General features: G+C 34.2%; 2 protein-coding genes and 1 pseudogene across 2 annotated transcripts; all 3 read right to left on the bottom strand.

Moving 5' to 3' along the window:
- On the bottom strand, positions 290-20,388 carry LOC109347702 (dolichyl-diphosphooligosaccharide--protein glycosyltransferase subunit STT3B). The gene is made up of 9 exons (XM_019587715.1): positions 20,381-20,388; positions 14,052-14,061; positions 5,897-6,391; positions 4,713-5,067; positions 3,741-4,277; positions 2,850-3,304; positions 2,026-2,148; positions 1,542-1,601; positions 290-747 (listed from the first exon to the last, which is right to left on the bottom strand). The coding sequence occupies exons 3-9, from the start codon at positions 6,382-6,384 to the stop codon at positions 618-620; spliced, it is 2,148 nt and encodes a 715-aa protein (XP_019443260.1). The 5' UTR covers positions 6,385-6,391; positions 14,052-14,061; positions 20,381-20,388; the 3' UTR covers positions 290-617.
- Positions 8,026-15,852, bottom strand: LOC109347703 (annotated as a pseudogene).
- LOC109347705 (probable metal-nicotianamine transporter YSL7) lies at positions 18,956-22,704 on the bottom strand. The gene is made up of 6 exons (XM_019587716.1): positions 22,248-22,704; positions 21,904-22,058; positions 20,987-21,084; positions 20,762-20,896; positions 20,198-20,387; positions 18,956-20,098 (listed from the first exon to the last, which is right to left on the bottom strand). Exons 1-6 carry the CDS (start codon positions 22,687-22,689, stop codon positions 18,992-18,994), a joined length of 2,127 nt encoding a protein of 708 aa, XP_019443261.1. The 5' UTR covers positions 22,690-22,704; the 3' UTR covers positions 18,956-18,991.

Here is a 22,809-nt window from a genome sequence, read left to right as displayed (position 1 = left end):
TCCTATGTCCCAAAATAATCTTATCTCCATATAACCAATCAAATTTCACAAAATAATATAAAAATATTAACTTCTATTTTTAATTAAAAGACACTTTTTATTTAGTTGTGGACACAAAATAGAAAAAATGGAACATATAATCTCCAATTCACAAACAAGCATCGGATTCTATTTGAGTGGCCTATGACAATTTGGTGTATATTGCACTGCACATCACTAATTCAGAATGGGATTCACAAGAAATATCTCGAGTAAAGGGTAAAAAATATTAACCTCTAAAAAATTACTATTAAAAAAATGACAATATCCCTTAATTCTTGCATTCAAAGCATAGTCATTAATACTAATCATTTAAGGGAGATATTAGCCCTTCTTAAGTTCTTACCAACCAAGCCAAGAGGTTAAATTATGCACTTCAAATTAACGAAAAATTCTTCAGAAGTGGGTTCAAAACATTAATTAAACTGTACTCTACATATAAATACTTCAAAATTGTCAACAATCTATAATATAGCTAACATATTTCACCTCTCAAGTTCACTACAATGCTATAATTTCCCGCAGTCTTATAATTTTTGAGTTTTGGGCAAGATGGTGGAGATTAAAAGTTAATAAATTTACCACCTGTTCTTAGGTGGTTTCACCTTATAAATACGAACTATCCAATTCTGGGTAGTGAATGCTTCTTCTAAGTACTCAAGCTTTATGTCCTTATTTCCAATTTCCACTCCTCTAGCACGATCATACCTGTTATTCCAAGATACACATGATTATAAGTAGATAGTATATGCACACTACAACAACAACAACCAAGCTTTTGTCCCACTAGGTGGGGTCAGCTACATAAATCGAATGACGTCATAATGTTATATCGTAAATCATGCTCATTGATATAACAATGAGCTCTATCAAAAAGTGTACGCACACTATCCAAAAATAATCACAGCCTGCCAAATTGAAAACTTCATTCAGGTTGATTAGTGTCTTCATACAAAAGTTGTGGATAGCCACTTGCAGTAAAAATGTAAATTTCATTTTCCATGACTACAAAAGGGTAGGTCAGAACAACAACGCTGGAATTGATATGGTGATGAAATTTTGAATTGCAGAAGTTTTAAGGGCTAAACAATGGTTACTAAAATCAGTATTATCGGGATATCCTAAAAGGATGAATAATATTATACAATAAGAATAATGAGAAACTTATCTAAGACGGAAAAATTGATAAAATATTTTGGATATTTCTGACAAGCACAATATTTTGCATATTTCTTCAAACACTCCTTATAAATAACATCAATGCATAATTGCACCTCCCTCTTAAATCAAAGATGAAGGTTCATATGTAGATTCTAGACACACTACATGCATACCTGTCAGGATATATACTAATACCAATTGCTGAATTTAGTCTTATGCTAAGATGCACGTTATTATTACATAATAATAATATGTGACGCCTGTTAGTCAAACCTAAATTTGTGATGTGCCATTGTTAGTATAATACCATTTATACCAACAATGAGGGTTATAGAACTTACCCAGGTGGTTTGCCATACTCTGTTGTCAGCTCCCCAAACCGATAATAAGACAGCTTATACCTAATAATCATAGACAAAGAAAAATTTAAATAACTCAACATGTATCAATTCATCATGTACCTTTACATATGATCGAAATATCAGTGAGTAGTGTTATCATTAAGTTCCAAAAATCTACATTTCCATTTTATTAAGAAAAAAACATAGCACTTTATGCACACTGCAGAAGCACTAGGTAAACTCAAATATCCCTGTCATAGAACTAGCTCCATGGAGTGTGTAAGAATTCCAAGATAGTAAACTTCAAAAACACCCCCTAAGGGCATTGGTCTAACTTCACTACATTGTTATTCCATAAATACATCCCATCATATTTAGCACATTTTATTCCAAACCCAGAACATACTTGTATGCATATCATATAGACTTGCTAGGACTAACGATAATTCAAAATGCCAAGCCCAACTAGTGCCAAGATACTTACATAAGACAGTTCAACATCTTAGGAGCTGCACCCTTATCCACGCGATATTCTCCATTAACAAGGTAATCAGGTTCCTTTATAACAGGAAAGACTCCACCACCAATTCTCACCATCCACAAAAATCTACACAGAAGTTATGAATATCAAAACAAAAAATGTCTGAAGCTTTGTAGCAAGGAAGATAAAGAAGTACTTATATAAACATGATAACAAACTAAAAAAGCAGAGAAGAGAAATGTCAACATCCAGGACATGATCAACAAGTGAATACTTACATCTTTTAAATGATTTTTTTACCATAGGATATAATCATATAAATGAAGAGAAGATAAATCTAACGATGTGCTACCTGGTCTCATCCCAACCAGTCAATCAATAGAAACCTAAAGACATTTTGCATGCCTGATGATGCAAGCAAACTACCTATGAAACCATGAGACAGCAGTATGTTCGACCCAAGTTTTCCTATAGTCTTCATTTCGTAGAAATAGCCACAAATATGCCTAAAAATTTATTTCCTAGATGATACAAAGGCTTACATTCACAACAGGTTCGAAAGGAGAGGGTAAGAAACATGACAGGGGTTGAGGACAGACTAAAATATAATACAACTTCTGAAGATGAAAATGACCAATGCATACGAGTGCCCCACAGGTAGGTCTAAGTTCAGGTTCAAACACGTAAAACTTTTATATGCTTAACAACACAAATGAAGCCACATCTACAGTTGTTGTGAAAAGCTATGAATGCAAGAGTTCTCTAACTAGCATTAAGAAAATAAATGGATGTAAATCAAAATACATTATTTCTTCAGACGGCCTTACTTATTAATATCATCAGAAGAATAACCAGTAACACCACCGAACACAACTAATACATAGTCAACATCAAGCGATCTCATTATCTCATAAGCCTCATCCTCATAGGATGACATTGCACGCCCAACAGTTGCTATGTGTGTATTGTTCCAGGTGTTATTGTCAACAATAACTGTTCTGTTTCCCATGGCAGTGATTTGATAACCATAATCCCACCATGACATCACCTTGGCATCAGATGGAGTATTCTGGCGGAGCCAAAAATATGCCTCACGATAATCATCAAAGATGACCCTGTTGCCATGGGCACCCCTTGCAGCCAAGACAATTGATGGAGATGAGTAAGCCTCTGACGTGACCCAGGTACAGTGAAAAGCATATCTACTGAGCAGAAAGAAAGCCCCAAGAAGTAACACAATAGCACCATTTTTCTGAAAAGGCTGGGAGTTATCAACTAAACCCTGCATGTAAGTAATCATACACTATTAATATTGTCACATCACACTAATTCAAATGAAAACTGTTTATCGCACAAAATAAGTGACAAAAGCACCATTGTAAAACAATATTTAAGATTTTAGCAGACAAAAGCTGATCCAATTAAGTTAAAATTTATTGCATTGAATCTGTCATGGAAAGGCATGGCAATTACCATACACACTATCACCATTACTGATTTGGGTGATTATACCAGTCAGAAATACCAGGCAACAACCGATTCATTTTTCCTATAATGACTGAAACAAAGCAATACATCCTCTTGAAAATGAAACGGAGGTGTACGTTATTCAACGATAACCACCCTATTCACTGGACAAGTATATGATTGTTTTTTAGGGAGGAGAGAGAGAGAGAGAGGAAACCTTGCGCTCAACTAGTTCCCTTAAAAAATCTAACCTTAGAAGAAGCTTTTGCAGTACTAGTTCCTTTATTAGAACCACTTTGAACAGCTTGGGTTTTGGCCCTCACCACCCGAGTCAAATTCTTCACAGTGGCAGAAACCGCAATAGCACTAATGAGGCATACAGCAGGGGTAGCAACAAGAATTAATCGGACCATAACACCAGCAAAATACATGCTTGTAAGACCATACAAAACTATAAAGATTGTGGCATCTGATAAGCGCTTGAAGCAAAAATATAGCCCAGCAGGGAAAAGGAACATCAAGATATGGAAATCAAACATGAATGATGACCAAGCTGTCGGCTGATGCTCAGAGACAGATGCAATAATTGGAATGTGATCCTTTGCATAAGTTGGATCAAGCAAGGAATAAAACCTTCCTGTCCATGGAGATATAAAACCAGTTGCTGTGCCTACTCCCAAAGCAATGGCTCCAACACTAACTGCACCAGTTACCGTGATCCTCAAAAATGCTTGAAACAACTTTGTATCACTGAGCAAATGCTTTACCCAATCCAAGAAGAAAAAAACCTGGAAAAAACAATCAAAGTTACAGCCACAAAGAAGACATGCATACAAAACTCATCAAGCAAGTGCACAGATGCCCCAAGTATCTACAATGAACAACACATCACAACAATATTTTGCAATAACACAATCCAATTCACAACACAACTAAGCATGGATAAAATTAATATTAATGGAAAGGGCAACAACACATTGACGGAAAAACTAGTAAACTTTTAGTGACTTCAGATTAAATTACACAATTTACAAGGGACAAAGTTCTTTTATAAAACTCTCCCAGCAAGATTCTGATTATTTTAACACAAAATAAGCTAGGTTTACAATATATAACTTAATAGTAATTAATAACGTAGTAAAAGACTTGTTAGAAAATTCTCTACCATTTTTTAATTTTAAATAAGGCAATTCATAAGCAGAACAAGAAAACAAAAATGTAACCTGAAGCAAGAAAAACACGCCCATAGCAGCCATATGCTCCCCAGACTGCACATGCTGGAATCCCACAAACCTTATTTGCATGGCAAGCAACATTCCCAGCACATACATACAATTGTAAGCAACATAGAGCCTCATGGAGTACCTCCCTGTGACCAACATCACCAGCACATAAAGAGGAACCAAGTTAATGATAAAAACATAACCACCCCATGCTGAAACCATGTAGAAATACCCAAATGCTGATGCCAACGACCATGCCAGTGATCCTGTGTTCACCGCCTTGACGAACAAGTAAAAGGTCAACAACAGTGCGAAAATAGCAACAGCTTCATTATCATAGGATCCAGCAACAGACCTACAGCATGTTCAGAATCAATTATTTTGGGGTAATAATCACTATTTTTTTGGAAAGATATCTAAATGAAGAAACTATTGCATGAACCTAGAGTACTGAAGTTAGGTATACTAGGCCAATCCCACTACTAAGTAAGGGGAGGCCCAGTTTTTTAAGTATTCTTTAAAAAATGATTTAGCAAAATAATCTTTGACAAGGACATTTTTGTGAGAAGCTGGAAAATTCAGAGTATCCTTAAAGCTGTATCAATTCTTTTCTTCATATAAACATTTTAAATAAACCCCACCAAATAGGGGTGTGTTTGGGTAAACAACTTGCTTAATCAAACAAAACTTATTTCATAATCTTCTCTGAAAAGTTTTTTCAAATAATTTAAAAGGAAATGCCATAGGCTATTTTAGTTTATTTTTATAAGTTGTTCTTATTTCTCAATCCTCTTCAGCCCAAAATAAGTTCCCTGTAAGGTCTTTTAAAATCTCCCTAAATATAAGTTCCCTGTAAGGTCTTTTAAAATCTCCCTAAATATTAGTGATTTCTATCCAAAAAACACTTATTTTAAACCTAATGAAGGCCCTTAATAGATGATAAAAAAAGTATATACTGATAGCATAAGAGTTTTTTACACTATCACTGCATCATCTATTGTTCACATTCAAACACTAATATGTTAACCCGTATCTATAAAACTCATACATGCATTTTTTTCTCTACTATTAAACTCATAGATAATCAGCCAAATTTATTAGCAAAATAACACTTGTCAGTTATCAACTGTCATAATTAATGATGCAATGACCAAATGCAAAGAAACTCGATCTTAACCACATACCTAGAAATGTAGCCAGGGCAAATCGCGATCAATGCCGCAGCAACAAGACCAGCACCAGAGTCCCAAAGTTCCTTCCCGAACAAGTACGCAACAATCGTAGTATTGGATGCGAAAAACGGCGCCGTAAGGACACAAACCTCACGAATATGAACAACGAATCGTAGAAAATGTAGGATCCGATAAATGAGCGCGGCGGTTACCATAAGACCAGGGTACAGTGTCCCACCGATGATTCTACCGAGTGGATACCAGCTATCAGAATCGAACCAGTTCCAGAAATCGTAGAATCCATTACGAGTGAGGTATAGTGTAGTTCGGTAATTGAAGTAAGGATCGAACTCGTGGATCATGGATTCATAGCGGAGGACGCTGAAGAGGCGCGTGATGAACGCGAGGATGTAGACGAGCGTGAGGATTGTGACGCGGATGAGAAGCTCTTGTTGTTTGGTTTTGAGTTTTAGGGATTTGGTGAGTAGATCTAGAACCATTGTTGATGATGAAGGTGAAGGTTGTTTGGAATGGAATGGTGAGGTTAGAGAATTGACATGAAAATGGCGAAGTGAGAGAAGAGGAAGAAGAGTCAAAAGTCAACAATAGTGTTTGAATGTAATTGATTTGGGGCATGGGTGAAGATTTTGCATATTCCAAAGTCCAAACATTATTTTGGAGTAATAAGCCCAAAAGATTCAGACAGAATTAGGTTCTTTGATTACAAGGAATTAAATTATAACTTGCATCTAGAAAAATAATCATTTTTTTAGGCTTGAGATCTTATTTCATATAACCAAACATAACATTGGTTTAATAGTGTAAGACACCATTAGATATTTAGAATAACCACAAAATTAAATGTTTGATTTACGTGAGCAATATTATTTGTTGGGAAAAACAGTTACACAACAAAAAATAATTAGTTTCTTATCCAAAAGGTAAATGAATAACAATGATTATACCAAAAAAAACATAACCTATTACTCACATGATTTAGTAAGATCTTATTTTTTGGGGGACAATTCTACTAACTTCTTGTAGCACAATATTTTATATTATCAAATTAGCTTAATAATTCTCTAATGATAAATGATACTTTGATGCACAATGTCGGCTTGGGAGGGTAAATATATTTAATTTTATCTATAATTAGAAAAATTATTTTCATTTGAACTTGAAACCTTTTATATTATGTTTGGTTTAGAGAAGAAAAGTTAAGGAAAGAAAAGTTTAGATACAATAATTTTATTATCAAGTCAAAACTTATCCTATTAAAAATGTTGTAGTCATAAAAAATAAAATAAAATAATGTCTTATTGGATCATGCTTCAATTGATCTGCTATCTACCAAGAGAGGGTGTATATATTTTGTTTTTCTCAATTATGATGTGTGAAACAATGTTGTTTTGAGTATAAAAAGAAAATTAAGAAAACAATCTTTAAATGTGGGCCAAAACTATGGTTCAAAACATGGTTGGTTGTTTTACATTACCCATTTTCAACCTTAAACCATACTCATTACCCATTTCTAAATCCTAGCCCAATTCCCCTCTTCTTCAATCGATTATGAACCCTAACACCCTAACCTTACATCTTACCCATTTTTTATTATGCTTTGAATTTTTTCTTTGTTGAAGATGTTGAATCTCATTCCCTGTTGGCAAAAGAAGAGATAACTACTAATCCTACTTTAGTTTTGTGTTTTATGGTCCATGTACCCCAAGCAACTTAGGTTAAGGTGGGACACTACCTATTTAATTTGTTTCATTGTAACATTGGACCGTGATGTAAATATGTTTTTTTTGGGTTTATAAGTATTGTGTTTTGTGTATGTAGGCTTTATTGTTGACATTGTCTGCATGTGCTTGGAATATTCGATGTGTTTACATGTTTATGAACATGCACTAGAAATTAATATCACCTATCAAATAGATGAGATATTTATTTTAGTAGAACAAAATTAATTTGGGTGAATTTCTAAATTATTTTGCTTTAAGGGTAACTTTTGTGTGGTGTGTACATCACAGCAAAATATAAACGTTTTTGAGCAAATGCCAAGTAATTGTATAAGAAAGAAAAAACATAACTGTTGTAGAACACTCATTATTACTTCTAAAAATCCATTAATTTTGCTCTGTTTCTTTTTCTCTCAACATGATGAAACTATGAGAGGCTAAAATATTTACCAATCTTAACAATCCAGATATAAAGGGCGAAATTCTAACCCTTTTAATAATTCCACCAAAGTTGGGTGAAGTTACTTTCCTTTTTTGTTTAAAGGAAACAAAATTACAGCAATAAAGAAGCAATGTTAGGCTTTAGCCACAATTTGATTCAATCCAATGGTAGCATAACAATGGACATAGAAGAAAAATAGAGGTTCTAGAGTCCAAAATTTTTGCTTTGCTTTTCACATTACTTCTATCACCTGAAAATTGTATCCAATTTTTCTTCTAAATGCCAATGAATATGTCAAACAATGAGTCCTTCACAGATAAAATCACTTAATCAGCAAGAAAAAGGAGGAGGCTGGAGGACAAACGAATTAGCTCCCTGACATGGTATAAAAGTATAAAATGTCATTATCATTTTCCTAAATGGAAATCATTTAAGAATCTGAAAAAGGACGATCTGGTGTATATAGTCTTACCTATGCAAGCGAAGAAACTATTTCTAGATCATTTAAGAATCTGATGCTCCAGAAAATAAAATTTAGTGAAGAGACGACGTTAGCTGCAACATCACGGTAGCAGAATAGGCCTATAATATGATGGTATTCTTATATCACCTTCACAGAACTTCCATGAACCATCTTCTCGCCTCTTCAAAATATACTTTACTCTGTAATTGCTGTAGTCAATCAATACAAATATTTACAAAAAGGAAGTTAATAAATACAATAAAAGAACAGAAACTAGGAAACAGTGCAAAATATACTGGAAGGGAAGAAATAGAGGAGCAGAAGATAATCAAGAAGGGTAATAGAAATGTTTACCCAGTGTGTTGCTAATAGATCATGATCTAGTTGTGCTTGTATACTATATCTTACCTATAGTAGTTTGGGTTCTTTTTCCGAGAATCGTCAACAAGTTCAGCTGCTTCCTTAGGAGAGCTTCTATTTCTGCTATGTCTCCTCCATTCCCATTTAATAGAATTTCAGCTTGAATGACAGATAAGTTTAGCAAAAGAAATCTCCAGTGACAAGATTTTTCTTTTGCAGCATCAGCCAAAGCTTGCCACTGTCAAAGATAGCACTAATTAGTATTTTTTTCATGTGATGCATGAATGTTAGAGCTTAAACATATTAGGAGAACCCAACCCAAAATACTAGTCTATTAAGTGTGAAAGTCTCATGGCTTAAGTACCGCATTAGTTTGATATGCTACCCAATGTGGTCATGTGGGACTCCTAACATTGTTGTCCCTTTAAGGCCTAACATTCATGGTGACCTTAACTCTATTGACATTGACATTGTGGTAGCCCGTTCTTTTTTGGCAGCAACATTCAGTAATATACCTTAATTGAGCCTATAGGTAGCCCTTTTCATCACATAACTCCCAACCAAAGACACCAATTGTTATAGACTTAAGCATATGAGGAGAGTCAAACCCAAAAAACTAGTCTATTAGGTGGGAGAGCCTCATGATTTAAGTACTATATTGAGTTTGCTATGCTATCCAATGTGGGACTCCTAACAATGAACTTGTACTCATTTTCATTTCATGTCTTCAAACTAATTCTCAACGAAGATATTTTTTAGTATTTTGAAGATCCAACTTGTTAGGTTAGTCATACATGATACACCATAAACAAACAAGGAAATATATAGATAGATGATACCTAACTCATTCAACACTTGAGTAGTTCATAGAATGGAAAGTTTAATGATTGAACAGTACCAAAGTGAAATAATATTTGGTTGTACAAGACAGCATGAAAGAATATTAAAACAAAAGCCACATAATGCACTACCTGGGCAAGCATGGATTCATTAAGCACTTCAGCTAGGCAATTAACTTCATGACTAGGCCCGAGAGCTTCAGCTTTGATTGTTTTCCATTGCTTAACAAGTGTTTCAGCTTCTTCCACAGGCATAAACTTCCTGTAAGCATTAATAGGGGACGACGATGACGTAAGAGAAGCGTGTAAATCATTATGCTTTCCAGCACCTGACTTGTGCAAAAATGATATCTTGGCCGCTAATAGGATCTTCTTCAGTCTGTCAGCAATGTTTCCCCCCATGAGAATAGGATCTTCTTCAGTCTGCCAACAGAGTAGTCACCAGAAGAATCTGCATTCCAGGCAATGTAATCGTAGGCTTTGGTCAAAGCCCCATGAGAAGCATTAAGAGTCCTGCTAAAGTTGATTTCCATTAACTTCATTGTAGCAAACACGATACAACCCAGCATGCTAATGTATGTTATTTTTCCAAATATGTGTGCATGAGTGAAGTGGCTACCCCAGATCCCATTGCGCTGAGTGCCAAGGCTCCTTTTCACTTGAATAGGTGACTCACACAGATTGTTAGCTTTTTCATTTCAGCCAGATAGAAGTGAACTCTGCAAATCAGTAGGAGCCAGCTGCTTAACAGCAAACCCTATATTCGGAGAAGAGCTCATGTAATAGCGAGGTTCCTCAATCTCTCTTGAGTATAAGGAACTAGATGAGGATAGAGGTCTATGACATATAGAAGGCAATGTCTGTGCAGCTCCTTTAGTTTCCTTGCTTCCAGAAAATTTCTTTCGAGCATTGAAGAAATTGGCCTGCAAAGATGTATATCCATAAACATTATTTTTCCGAACTCAAACTGACAAATTAGGTGTTGCCTATTATAATTGATCTCACCAAAGCTGGAGAACAATCTTTAGTATCTGGAAATAAAGCAAGCACAGAATCCTTCAGCCACATTTCCTGGTCAAGTTCAGCAAGTTGTCTGAGATCAGAAATCGCAAATTCAATATTCTATCATAAAATTTGAAGGTGAAGATCAGACTTATAGTTCTTGAAGCATTATAGCTCAGCTGTCTTCTCATGTAAAACATAAAAATAAAATGTCCTTCTTTATGAAAGAAAACAATAACGGTATGTTTGCAAGTTAATTGTTAGAGGGAAAGGAAGGGAAAGGGAAGGCTTGAGAGCCATCTTATAAGTGTATTTCATGGCTCCCAAGTCTTCCCCTTCCCTCCCCTATCCTCCAAAAACCAACTCACAAACAAACCCTAAGCTCCGTTTGGCGTCTAGAATCGGAATTGTAGTTTGGAATTGCAATTTCAATTCCAATTTCAACGGATTTGGAATTGTGATTCTATTTTTGGATTGCACAGAGAATTAGAACGTAGAATTGGAATTTCAAGTTCAATTCAATTCTATTTTTTATGTGTGACATCTATAATTGAATAATAAAAATTATAATGTAATTCCATGGAATTGGTTTATGGAATTGTGCTTCCAGTTCCAAGTGGATTACCAAACACCAGAATTCCAATGCCAATGCTAAATTCCAATTCCATGGCCAATTCTGCATGCCAAGCGAACCTTAAACATAAATGAATGGAAGTTTACTGAATTTATTGTTTCCTTTATTAGACTCTATAAGAATGAATTGTTCCAAAAACAATAATTTTTTAAACCCAAGTAAATCTTAATAGCTCAATTCACAATGAACATGATGAGAAGAGCATTTTATCACTAGGGTCCTCTAACACTAAAATGGGGGTGGGGTTTTGTACACATTAAAGCATTCAAGAACTTCACACTCTACAAAGAAAGCCACCTAAAGCATTTCAAATACACTTTTCGAATGACGAGAAAAATAAGAACCAGAGCGAACATGATAATAGAATTACCAATGATGGGTTTGCAGCAGAAGCATCTATTATTGCCTTCCCCAAGACTGAATTATGTTTTGGGTTTAAGTTCAGCTCAAGCTGCTTAAGCCTTTCAACGGCCTCAGTCTCTGTGCCGTAGAATTTAAGACATTATTGAAAATTACAAAGCAGATACTCCAGTGAGGATTGGAAAGGGAGGAAAAAGTTATTGGCATAATGCTGCTGGAAGCCAATAATCGAAAAGTCTAAATACTTCACAAAGGTAGCACAAATTATAAGAACTAACATGAAAAAAGTTATATATGTACCTGTCCGAGAAGGAATAAGCAAAAAGCTTCCTCAAATTTCAGATCAATGCCCTCTGAAGCTATCAAACATTCACATATGTTTTTTGCTTTGTTAATCTGCATGAAGTAAATACAAGCAATTAGCATCGGGATGAAATGCAGATGATAAGAAGAGTATTAAAAATACGTATGGTAATTAAGCTTCAGAGAGGGGCATTACCAATTCTTTTTGCTTGCTGGAAAACCCAAGTGCCATATGAGCTGCAAAAACTCTATAGAAACAGTTTGCATCAATCACTACTCTTAGATTCTGTGACTCAATTGTCTTCTTATTCTTTCGCATCACAGCTAAGTTATCCCAAGGAAGAAGATCAACTATCTCATTAGCCAGCAAATTGTCAAATGCTTGGCTTAGAAAAGAAGGCCAGTCCTGAACTTGGCAAGAAGCTTCAACGTCAAGACCCTGTCTGAGCAATTCACGCAAAGCCGCAATTGCTCCTCGTCTTTTATCAACATTTTCAGGGATGTTTGACGTGCTAAGTAGTTCCAAGGTGCAAGCTCTTCAAGAGATTCTTCAATCTAGTAAAACACGAAAAGCATCGTCAAGGGATGATAAATGATGAAGAATGATGTGAACATATAATTGATGTAGTAACAAAATTGCAAAAATGAATGAGTATGCCAAGATACTAAATAAGTATTGTACTCCCTGATAAATCCCAGGTTAGTTACGCACATAGCTGACCTGAATTATCTGTTATTAAAGCGTTTTGAATTATTGTAAGCAACAATAACTCGATCTTGAAGTGCAAATTAACATTTTCAGTAAGCAAGCATACTGAACCTAGAACTCACTAAATATGACACGATACTTTAAAGAAGAATTAGCAGTGCAACAATTTGCAATTTTATATATGTGGACTTAATGATTTCTTTTCTGTTCAAAGGAGGGTGGTGTTTATAACCCAATATTTCTCTAATAATTATATGTTTTATAGAGCACAGCAGCTACATCGTAAGGATCTTAACTTGACTGAATATGCTTTAAAAAAAATCTTACTTGAGATAGCAGTGTCATTTTTGCAAGAGATGGTTTACTTCTTAGGATACACTGGGCACGAGCAAGAGCTTCAAAACCTTGAGATACTTTCTTCTTCTCAAAGCCAATCTTCGCAATTGCACACTTCAAGAAAGCACCTATGATAAGGGTACATAACTCGACTGCTATATTGAGAGAGTAATTTTCTGATCTCTCTGTTCACATGTCTTACCTCGGCTAGTGCCATAGCAAGAAGCAAATCATCTACATATGGCTTAGCATCTTGATGCTGAAGGCTTGCCCAACCAATGTCCAGCACAAGCTTTGATTCTCCAACCTGAACAGAAGGAAAATAAAAGAAGCAGTCAAAATATTTCCAGAAATGATAGAAAAAACTTGTTCAAGTGAATCATAAGAAAATTATTTAAGAGAAGTAAGCACGTGCCAAGTGTACCTCTTGAAGAAGGCAAAGAGCAACAGGCACCCAAGACCAAGGAATATGAAGAGAAGATTTCGGAGGAATCTTTTCCCTCGGGTCACCAGCATATTCTGGCTCAAAAAGAAGCTTATCCCTAACATCCATCAGAAGATCCTACAAAACAACATTGGATAAGAACAAACGCAATGACTCAAATTACTTTATCTAAATCTCTAAAATCAAATTTAGCAAAAGATATGTAATAAAAAAGCATAATTGATGGTCATATCTATATACCTGACGAGATGCAACAACATCCATGGTGTAACCTTCTTCAATTTCTGCATTTTTCAGACCCATCACTGCCTTAACAATTTCATCTTTCTCTGCTTGGTCAGGAACACCAATAAGCTGAAATTTGGTATGCAGTCAGTGGTATAGCACAAATACTAAAGTAAATACAACGAAAATTAGCATGGACAAAGAAAAACAAAGAAGACATCACAATATTTCTTCACTCTAATTTTAAACTTGAAATTATACACTCGTCGTAGCTACTGCTGAACAATCCCAACCACCTACTCTTTCACTACATGGAAAATGAAAATGCAGAGAGCAGAAATGTTAAAGTTCTTCAGAACTATGTGAAACAGAGATATCCAATTCCAACCACATTCAAGTCTAAGATTAAAATAGGATTAGAAAATGAAGAAAAGATAAATCATCAAACCAAGATGTGAAGGACAAATTGCTATATCTTTCTCTCTTCATTGCTCAACAGTATAATCTTTTTTAAAGGTCCTGTTTCAACAATCACACTGGGGCATGCTTTTTTCCCCCAAAAAAAGAAAAACCATTGAGACAACCATTCTTATCATATAAAAATTACAGCAACCAATAACCAAGTAACTACTTTCTTCTTCCATCATTCACACATGTTGAAGTCTGGTGAAGTAAATTTCCCATAATTTACAGATCATCATCATTCACATTCCAGAGTAACCAAATCCCAGCAAACACATCAACCAAAACTAAAAATCCTTTGCTCTTCCTTCTCCATTCCACCAGTGTCAACAAGGGGGGAAACTAGAATGGAAGAAACCCCTTCAACTATAGGTCATTTTCAAAACATCCCCAATAGTTCAAAACTAAACAAATGAGTCCTTAAACTTAAGGAACAGGAAGTTTAATTTAGACTACAGTAGTAAACTACTGTTCTGTAGACATGTTAGAACAAATGGAAAAGAACATATGGGTTCTATTTCATGGACAAGGATTACCTGCTCATAATTTTCATGTCCTGAATCAATCAAACTTCACAAAATAATATTAAAATATTAATTTTTGTTTTTATAGTTTTCTTATTAACTTGAGACACCAAGTGAGATATAAATATAGACATGTGATCTCATCCCTATTTTATATAAACTGTGTAACATAAATAAAACTAAACATCAAATTAAAAAGTGGGGATTTACAGTAAAATACTGGAACCAAAGAGAATAAAACATAATTACATAATTCTCTGGTTTATAGGATGTGATACCTACCGTCATAAAGATGCTCACATACAAATAAATATAAAAAAGTGATGAACTATCACCCAAGTTGCCACGTACCCTTACCCATGTGTATCGTGTACCAAGAAATTATGGAATTGAGGACCACGTTACCTAGCCATAATATTGCGGTTGCGGTGATCGACACAACCATATCATACCACAATTGTCAATTGTATATAATACTGAATCACAATGATACAGTCGCATCGAATCATATTTGGGCTGCATCGAATTTAAAAATAATTTTTTAAACACAAAACAATTCACACCGTAATGATTACAATTCACATAACAACTACTGACACAGTAACCGCAATCGTGACCATAATTTAAAACATTGGGAACACAATATCATGTCAACTACATTCCATAATTTGCAAAGATTAGAATAAAAGGGTTCCTACATTTCAGCAAAAACAATGAAACAAACAAATACACAGAAATAAAAACAGAAAGTTGTATGTATCACCTGGTAGCAAGAAACTGGGATTTCAAAAGTGGGTTTGATGAGATTATTATAATCATTATTATTATTTTCCACACTGTGAGTATTCATTGGCTTAAACCTTGTTCTTTCTATCAAAACATCACTTTTCACAGCGTGGGACCCAACACAAAACCCAGAATTCCCAGCACCTGAATCGCCATGTGGTCCTGAAAATGGAAGACAGTAACTGAAGCGAGCAACGCAATAAAAAGAAGGTGAAGTGATGAATGGATCAGCATTTGGAAGTGCCATTTTTTTGTTTTATTAGGAGTTTTTGGAAGAAAAGCATAGAGGCGTAAAGAGAGTGAGATTGAAAAAGTGATTAATTCAGAGATAGAAAAAGGAATTAGAGAGAGTGAGATTGAAAAAGTGATTAATTCAGAGAGAGAAAAAGGAATTAGAGAGAGTGATTTTATGTAGTGAAGTTAAGAAAGCATGAAAAGTAGTAACATGGTTAAGGTTTGTTCAATACACTTTCCATAAATGAACAAACAAGACTTCATTCACTCATATTTACTTCCAAAATGTTACAGATGTTTACAATAAAAGATTCAAGCTTATGTCTTTCAGGTGTGTCTCTTATACGGAAATAAATGTAGCTCATAAAAGTTACATTTTAAACTAATGTTTTTTGGGTGTGTGTCTGCCCTGACACGATGTTAAGAAAATAAATTTAACTTATGAGAACTAAGAATGTTGTATTAAAGAAGTTATAAATTAGACAAGATAAGATAACATTGATAATGAATTAATCAGTAAGAAAATTAGAACATTCTTATTACATATATAAAAAGATGATAGAGTGACAATTGATGTTCATAAAAGAGACTCTTAGAAGCTCAAATAAGAATATAAAATCAAATAGAGATTACAATTTCTAGAGGCAAAGTGACAAATAAAAAATTATTGATAAATTTAAATAATTTATCTTGACATAATTTATAATATAACATAATATCTTATTCCATTTGTATAATTTGCTCACTTATAGTGAGACTTTGTTGTTGACATGGCAAGAGGTGAGGTGAATTTGTAATTAATCTTGGTTATTAATAATTTAGTAAAATCTAAAATAATATTTTTTTTAGTAACTAAAATAGAGAGATGGTATAGAGAAAAAAAATTGAGATTTATTCAAAGAGTGTAATATCCATACACTATGAGTATAAAAATTTATTATACCACTTGTTGTTCATTTGTATTATTTCTTTACATAATCAATAATGATTAAATATAAATAATAAATAATATACTAGCTAATGTATAAAATTAATGCGGTATGGATACATACATTTTTTTCTATTGTTCAAACGGGGATTATTTTTCTGAAACAACATAATTACAAATTTGAGGAGGTTCACTTAAAATAAAAAACTGAGAAATACTACTTCATTGTTGTACATCATCACATATAATGATTTAAGTAAAATCAACCAATTAAACCTTATACAAAATATTTCCCATTTTGATATCGTACTCCAATTTTATGATATTAGGTAAAAGAGAGCAAACAAAATAAACCAATTATCTAACAATCTCTTTTATTTATCATGTTAATAGTCACTGCTGTATTTGTCAACCCATTTTCTTATCATTTATAATATGTAATTTGCAGTTGAATTTATTTGATTGATGTAATGTTCAACTTTTTAAATACACTTTTAAAATAAGAGATAATAAAGGTAAAATAAGAAGATAATGAGGAGAAAATAGAGAATTATAAATTACACTATGGGTAGGTGGTTATTTTTGTATTTTCCATTTATTAAGCAGTATAAATACATATATATTAAATACAGTTATAATCATCAAATGAGTAATAATAAAGAAATTCTTTTATTTTCACTTTTAAAAAAGTATTAATTTTCCCCCCTTTTCCCTTTTTATTACTTTTAATTACACATCTTTAAGCAGGATACTTTGATAATAATTTTCAATTCATGTTTTAAAGTAGTTGCATTTCATCTTATATAAATATTGAAAATACATCAAAAGCTTTACCATCCCCATCTAATTAATGGAGACTATGGCATTTTGTGTATGCATTTTGTGATTGCATTTGTGTCATAAAACTGTTGTCCTAGTGGCCAACAGGTGTTCCATGCATGAATAAATCTCAGGTTCGAATCACTTGTCCTGTGGGGAGAAGAACATTAGAAGAGTAGAGCAAATGGAGTTTGATCTAATTTTTAGAAGTAGAGGAGAAAAACCATAGGCAGAACAATTAGAAAAGATTTAAAAATTAATGCTTTATCTATTAATATAATTTATAATAAATCATTATGATGTGTCATTCGAGTCAAGTAACTGACATTACCTAGAGGAACTAAGAATTTTTGTTGATGTGTAGCAGTTCTCTTTTCACATGACTATCAATTTGTAATAGATGCTACTTCTTTTGTGTAAATGACTAAATTTTAGTTAAATTCATTTTGCAATAGCTATTAAAAACTTTTGCATCTTAATAAGTAGCAGAAATAAAACTGTCAAACTTATCGTGAATATTTACTTGAAAACGGGTACTATCTATTGTATCACTCTTTTGTGACTCTTTTGTGTTACTCCATGTATTAAGAGATATCATTGGTCAGAAAAATATTTAGTAATTAAAATTTCAACTTAAATAATTTTTTGTCTAACAATCAGAGGTAATAATACATAAAGTGATATAAAAAGTGGGACAATATATATGGTCTCCTTGAAAACATCATGGCAAAAAGCAAGGAACGTGAGGTAAGTTATTCTCATTTTTGGAATTCTATGCCTTTTCTATGTGGGTAGCTTTAGACATTTAGTGATTTTCAGTAGGTTTTTATGTTTTCATGGTTAAACACTACCCACTTAAACAAAAAAACTGGGTTAGTTAGTACTATGATTAGTATCAAACATTAAAAACATGAAATAGAACTTTCTTTGCCACTTCATTTCATGCTATAGAACTTTCATTGAATAATGACTTGTCATAAATCTTGTGAGGAGTGACTTCATATCTGAACATATGAAAGAGGTGTTAAGATACTACTAAGGTTTACACAATACATTGAAACTTATGGCAAGATCAGAGTAAGCATATTCAAAATGTTCTGTAGGAGATTGTAGAAGATTATGATGGTAAAGATCAGTTAAACTCAAATGAGTTAGTTGAGATTATTTATTATATAGACAAAAGTTGTTACAAACGAAAGATAATAATGATCCAAATAATAACTAATAATACAATCATAAACTATAGACAAGTTCAGACAAAATGAAACTAACTAATCCTAAATTTGTATAATTCTATGTGAATCTAAATATCCTCTAACACAGATGACACAAACCAATGAAACCATGAAAACATATACTTTTTTATGATATAACATGCATAACACTTTTTCTTTATCATGCTTGGTTCAGCTATATGACTACAGAACAGAAGCATGAAAGTACAAGGCTTTAACAAGCTTTAAGACTTTCACAAGAACAAAACTAAAATGAAGGACCTTAATTCCCTAAGAAAGCATCCACCCTAACATTTGTGGCCCTAGACAAGAACTTCATGCAAATTGGTGGCTTAACACCAGCAAGAGCAAGTACTGAAGCAGGAAGTGTCCATATTCCATCACCACATATCAAACCAGAAGCTACAACTGGTCCAAATGCATCAGCTTTAGCCTTGTTTATCTTTTCCCACACAAACAATATCAAACTTCCAACACACATGTCAATGGCAAAGTAAGGCCCTAAATAGAAAGGTATTGCCATAGCCATTGGAAGTGGTATGAACCTCCCTCTCTTTCCAAGGAGATCTTTGATCAAGTTTATCGCAATGGCAGCGCAGAATAATATGTAACAAAGTAAGAGGCAGTTTTTAGGTAGATTTGAGAAGCCTTCTACCCCGAGTATGGCCATGTTACGGTACACAATTGCATATGGTGCAGGAAATTCACTTGCTGTGGTGCCAAGGTCAGGAAATGCTTTGTAGAAAATCCAAAAGACGCATGGAGAAATCACACAACCCATTGCCGTGCCGATTACTTGGCTAACAAACATCGCGCGAGGCGAAGCCAATGTAAGGTAGCCAGTCTTGAAATCCTGCATGAGGTCAGAGGCCGTGGAAACAATGTTCATCATCACTCCACAGGCTGCTAAGCTTGCAAGAACACCACCATGTGATGCACCAGCCCATGCTCCAATTGTAAAGATGGTTAGCTTTCCATAGGTTGATGCTAGGGACCAATCCGTTAGCCCACAACCGTAAGCATTGCAAAATGCTAAGGTGGGTGAAATTAGGTAGATAACAAGTATGTAATACCATTTTAGTTCTTCAAAGATGTGTGGTAATGTGACTGTAGAGATGGCGGCAATAGCAACATAACCTCCAATTGCAACCCATTTAGGAATCTGATCTTTAAGGAAGAGTTGCGTGCGACGCTGGTCATCATAAGATAGCTGAGGAGGAGGTGAGGTATAGTCTTGATCTGCAACAGGAAGAACACTCTCCCTTCGTTTGGTCCGGGATTGATTATACAATGCGAAGAAGGTATGAGTTAGCAACTTGCAGAAGTTATATAAACCATCTCCCAGGATCATGGCTATGGCTATAAATACCTGAATTCAAGGTGAGGTAAATCCAATTAATATTTAGACCTTATAAAGAATGTATAATATAGTTGCACTAGATGATGTTTTTTACAACATAAAACTTACCCTATAACCTTGAATGTCATGAAGGTTGCTATGACCAAGGTCTTTCTTATACCAATGACCCTCTTTGTTTTCTATGAGAGGCCACATTAGTCCCCAAGAAAGAATTCCTCCAACAAGCAATGATATATTTATGATATATGGGCATATCATTCCTACTCCAATATAGATTGCAGAGAAATCAAAATAAAACCTGCAAATAAGTAAAGATTGGATTAGCCATTGTTACAGATTTAAGTACATTTTCATCCTAAGATAAATAAACTTTACTTAAAGATGTCTACATGCTTGATGTTATACATAGTCGGTCCTAATCCCAGATAAAAGATGGATTTCAGTAAGTAAAGGTAGGATTAGCAACTGTTACAGATTTAAATACATTTTCATCTTGAGATAAATAAACTTTACTTAAACCTGCCTATGTATGCTTATGCTATTTATAGTCAGTCCTAAACTCGAATAAAAGGTAAAGGTTACGTTAGGCAGTCAACAACAAACTTAAAACTTTTGTCGAATCTCTATGATATAAATAAACTTTACTTAAACAAAGGAGATGTGAAAACTTACCTGTTTTCATATGCTTTCAGCCCCAATGAAGGGAAGGCTTGAAATCCACAAGAATCAGTAGCTGTATAGAACCATCGAAAGAAACCCCATAAGAAACTCAAACTGAAGAATTTTCCCAACACTTTCACTTGCTTCCTGGAAGAGTAGTAAAGAAACATTAAGTTAGTTTTAAGTACATTGTTTCTCATTTAGTCACTTTTAGTAAGAGTCTGCTACAGTGCCTACTTTGCTAGTTTGGCTCCTTGTGGAGTGTGGAAGCTATTGATGAGATGAGCAGTTGCAGTACCAGTTGGATATGTCAATTTGAAGTCAATAACCGTAGTCTGCAACAAACAGTAGAAGCAAACTTTTGTCAAGACTATGGAAGGTAGGGGTGAGGATGAGAATTGGGATGGGTTAAGGCTTGTCCTTACCCGATCCTAAATGTTGATCGGGTCATTTTTTGAATTCGGACTCAGTCCTAGACCCAAAGCTAATCTGACCTTAAATATCGATCGGGTCAGCCTTTAAACCGATATGACCTTAGACCCGATTAAATATAATGTATACGTATTTTAGATAAATTCTTATCAATTTATTTATTATTAACTACTAAAGAGCTAGAGTACCAAAGAGTTAGGGCAATTGACAGGAGTTCAACTCCTCTCCAATACTAGAATATGAGGTTGGAAATTTTTTAAAGAATTTTTATTTATTTTTAATAGAATATAACATGTAATCATAGTCGTTAAATTTTTTTTTTGGTCACATGTCATCCTATCGACTCTCCCGGAGAGGATCCATTTCCAGTTGACAGAACTATGGAATGTTAAGTATAAGCGCCTGAGTTCAAACCTTGATAGTTGCGCTGGCGCTCCCATATTACCATGCATTTTTTCCAAGAAAGATCTAGTGGTGATAATTAACCATTTCACTACTTAAGTACAGTATTGGATAAAATTATGATATATGGCAAAAAATTTATTTTAATAGCTATAATTACATGTTATTTTTATTAAAAAATAAATAAAAATTCTTTAAGAAAATTTCATCATCATATTTTAGGTTTCTCCGGTACCGGGGAGGAGTTGAACTCATTAAGGTAACAAAATATTTTAAACATTGAGGGATAGTGCAGTAAATATTTGAAGAATGTGGCATACCTTACTTAGAAGTACAACTGAGAAGAGACCACGAAAGCTAACAACAAAGAGAAAAGCAATTATCCATCCTATTTTGAGGTCCTTAAAATCATTGGAGTCAGAGGATAACTGGGCTATACTTTCACTCATTCCAAAGAGGTAACTTCCAAATCCTCCTGACATTACAAAATCAATCACAGAATAAGAATTTCCATTTGGCTGAGCCAATTGTGACATCAACAAAAACATGTTCCTAGATTATTAAAAGTTTATGCTTCCTTCCACATGTATAGGTAACTAACTACGGTAAAATATATAGCACCATAGCAGGAAAAAGAATTATTGATAGTGAAAGAGGTACTAACCACTAAAGGCTATGCCAGAGGATGCAACAACACATGTCTGAATGACAGAGTTCTCTTGCCTAGTAAAGGGTAGCTTCAACATATTAGATTTTTCCAAGAACTTGGTCCAAGTCTTGACAAAGAAGAACCCCAAAAGTCCAGCAGATACATTGAGTGAAGGTATAATCCCAGTGGTTAGGTTCAGCTTCATCACTATGACAATGAAGAGCACACTCAGGAAAAAACTCACCACAAAGGCTCTCACAGTTAACTGATTTCTCCATGATGGAACTAGTTCGTGCTGGAATACCCTTTCCACGGAAACCTCTTCTTCTTCTTTCAGGTTCAACTTGTTCATGTTATTGTTACCATTTTGGTTGAGTTTGTTTTGTTCATCATTATCATCAATTGAGTCAAAACCATTGTCCTCTACCTTATCAGTAGTGCTTATATTTTGTGTCATGTCTCAAATGTTGTAGGAAAGTGTTAAGGTTGAGATCCTAGGATTGCGGGATATGGGTTCCTAGGGAGTGGTGAATCTTCCTAAGTAGTGTATAGTGCTTTGGGTTCGTTGATTGAGTAT

Source organism: Lupinus angustifolius, chromosome LG05 (assembly GCF_001865875.1).
Source record: "Lupinus angustifolius cultivar Tanjil chromosome LG05, LupAngTanjil_v1.0, whole genome shotgun sequence".
In the NCBI taxonomy this organism is placed as follows: Eukaryota; Viridiplantae; Streptophyta; class Magnoliopsida; order Fabales; family Fabaceae; genus Lupinus; species Lupinus angustifolius.
This window is presented reverse-complemented; position numbering and strand designations above follow the sequence as displayed.

Coding starts and splice junctions, on each gene's coding strand:
- LOC109347702 (XM_019587715.1), bottom strand. CDS start 6,384: ATGGTTCTAGATCTACTCACCAAATCCCTAAAACTCAAAACCAAACAA. Junction 5,068..5,896: donor TGCCCTGGCTACATTTCTAG/GTATGTGGTTAA, acceptor AACATGCTGTAG/GTCTGTTGCTGGATCCTATG. Junction 2,149..2,849: donor TCTTCTGATGATATTAATAA/GTAAGGCCGTCT, acceptor ACTTCTGTGTAG/ATTTTTGTGGATGGTGAGAA.
- LOC109347705 (XM_019587716.1), bottom strand. CDS start 22,689: ATGACACAAAATATAAGCACTACTGATAAGGTAGAGGACAATGGTTTT. Junction 21,085..21,903: donor CAGTTGTACTTCTAAGTAAG/GTATGCCACATT, acceptor TGTTTGTTGCAG/ACTACGGTTATTGACTTCAA. Junction 20,388..20,761: donor CTGAAAGCATATGAAAACAG/GTAAGTTTTCAC, acceptor ACTTATTTGCAG/GTTTTATTTTGATTTCTCTG.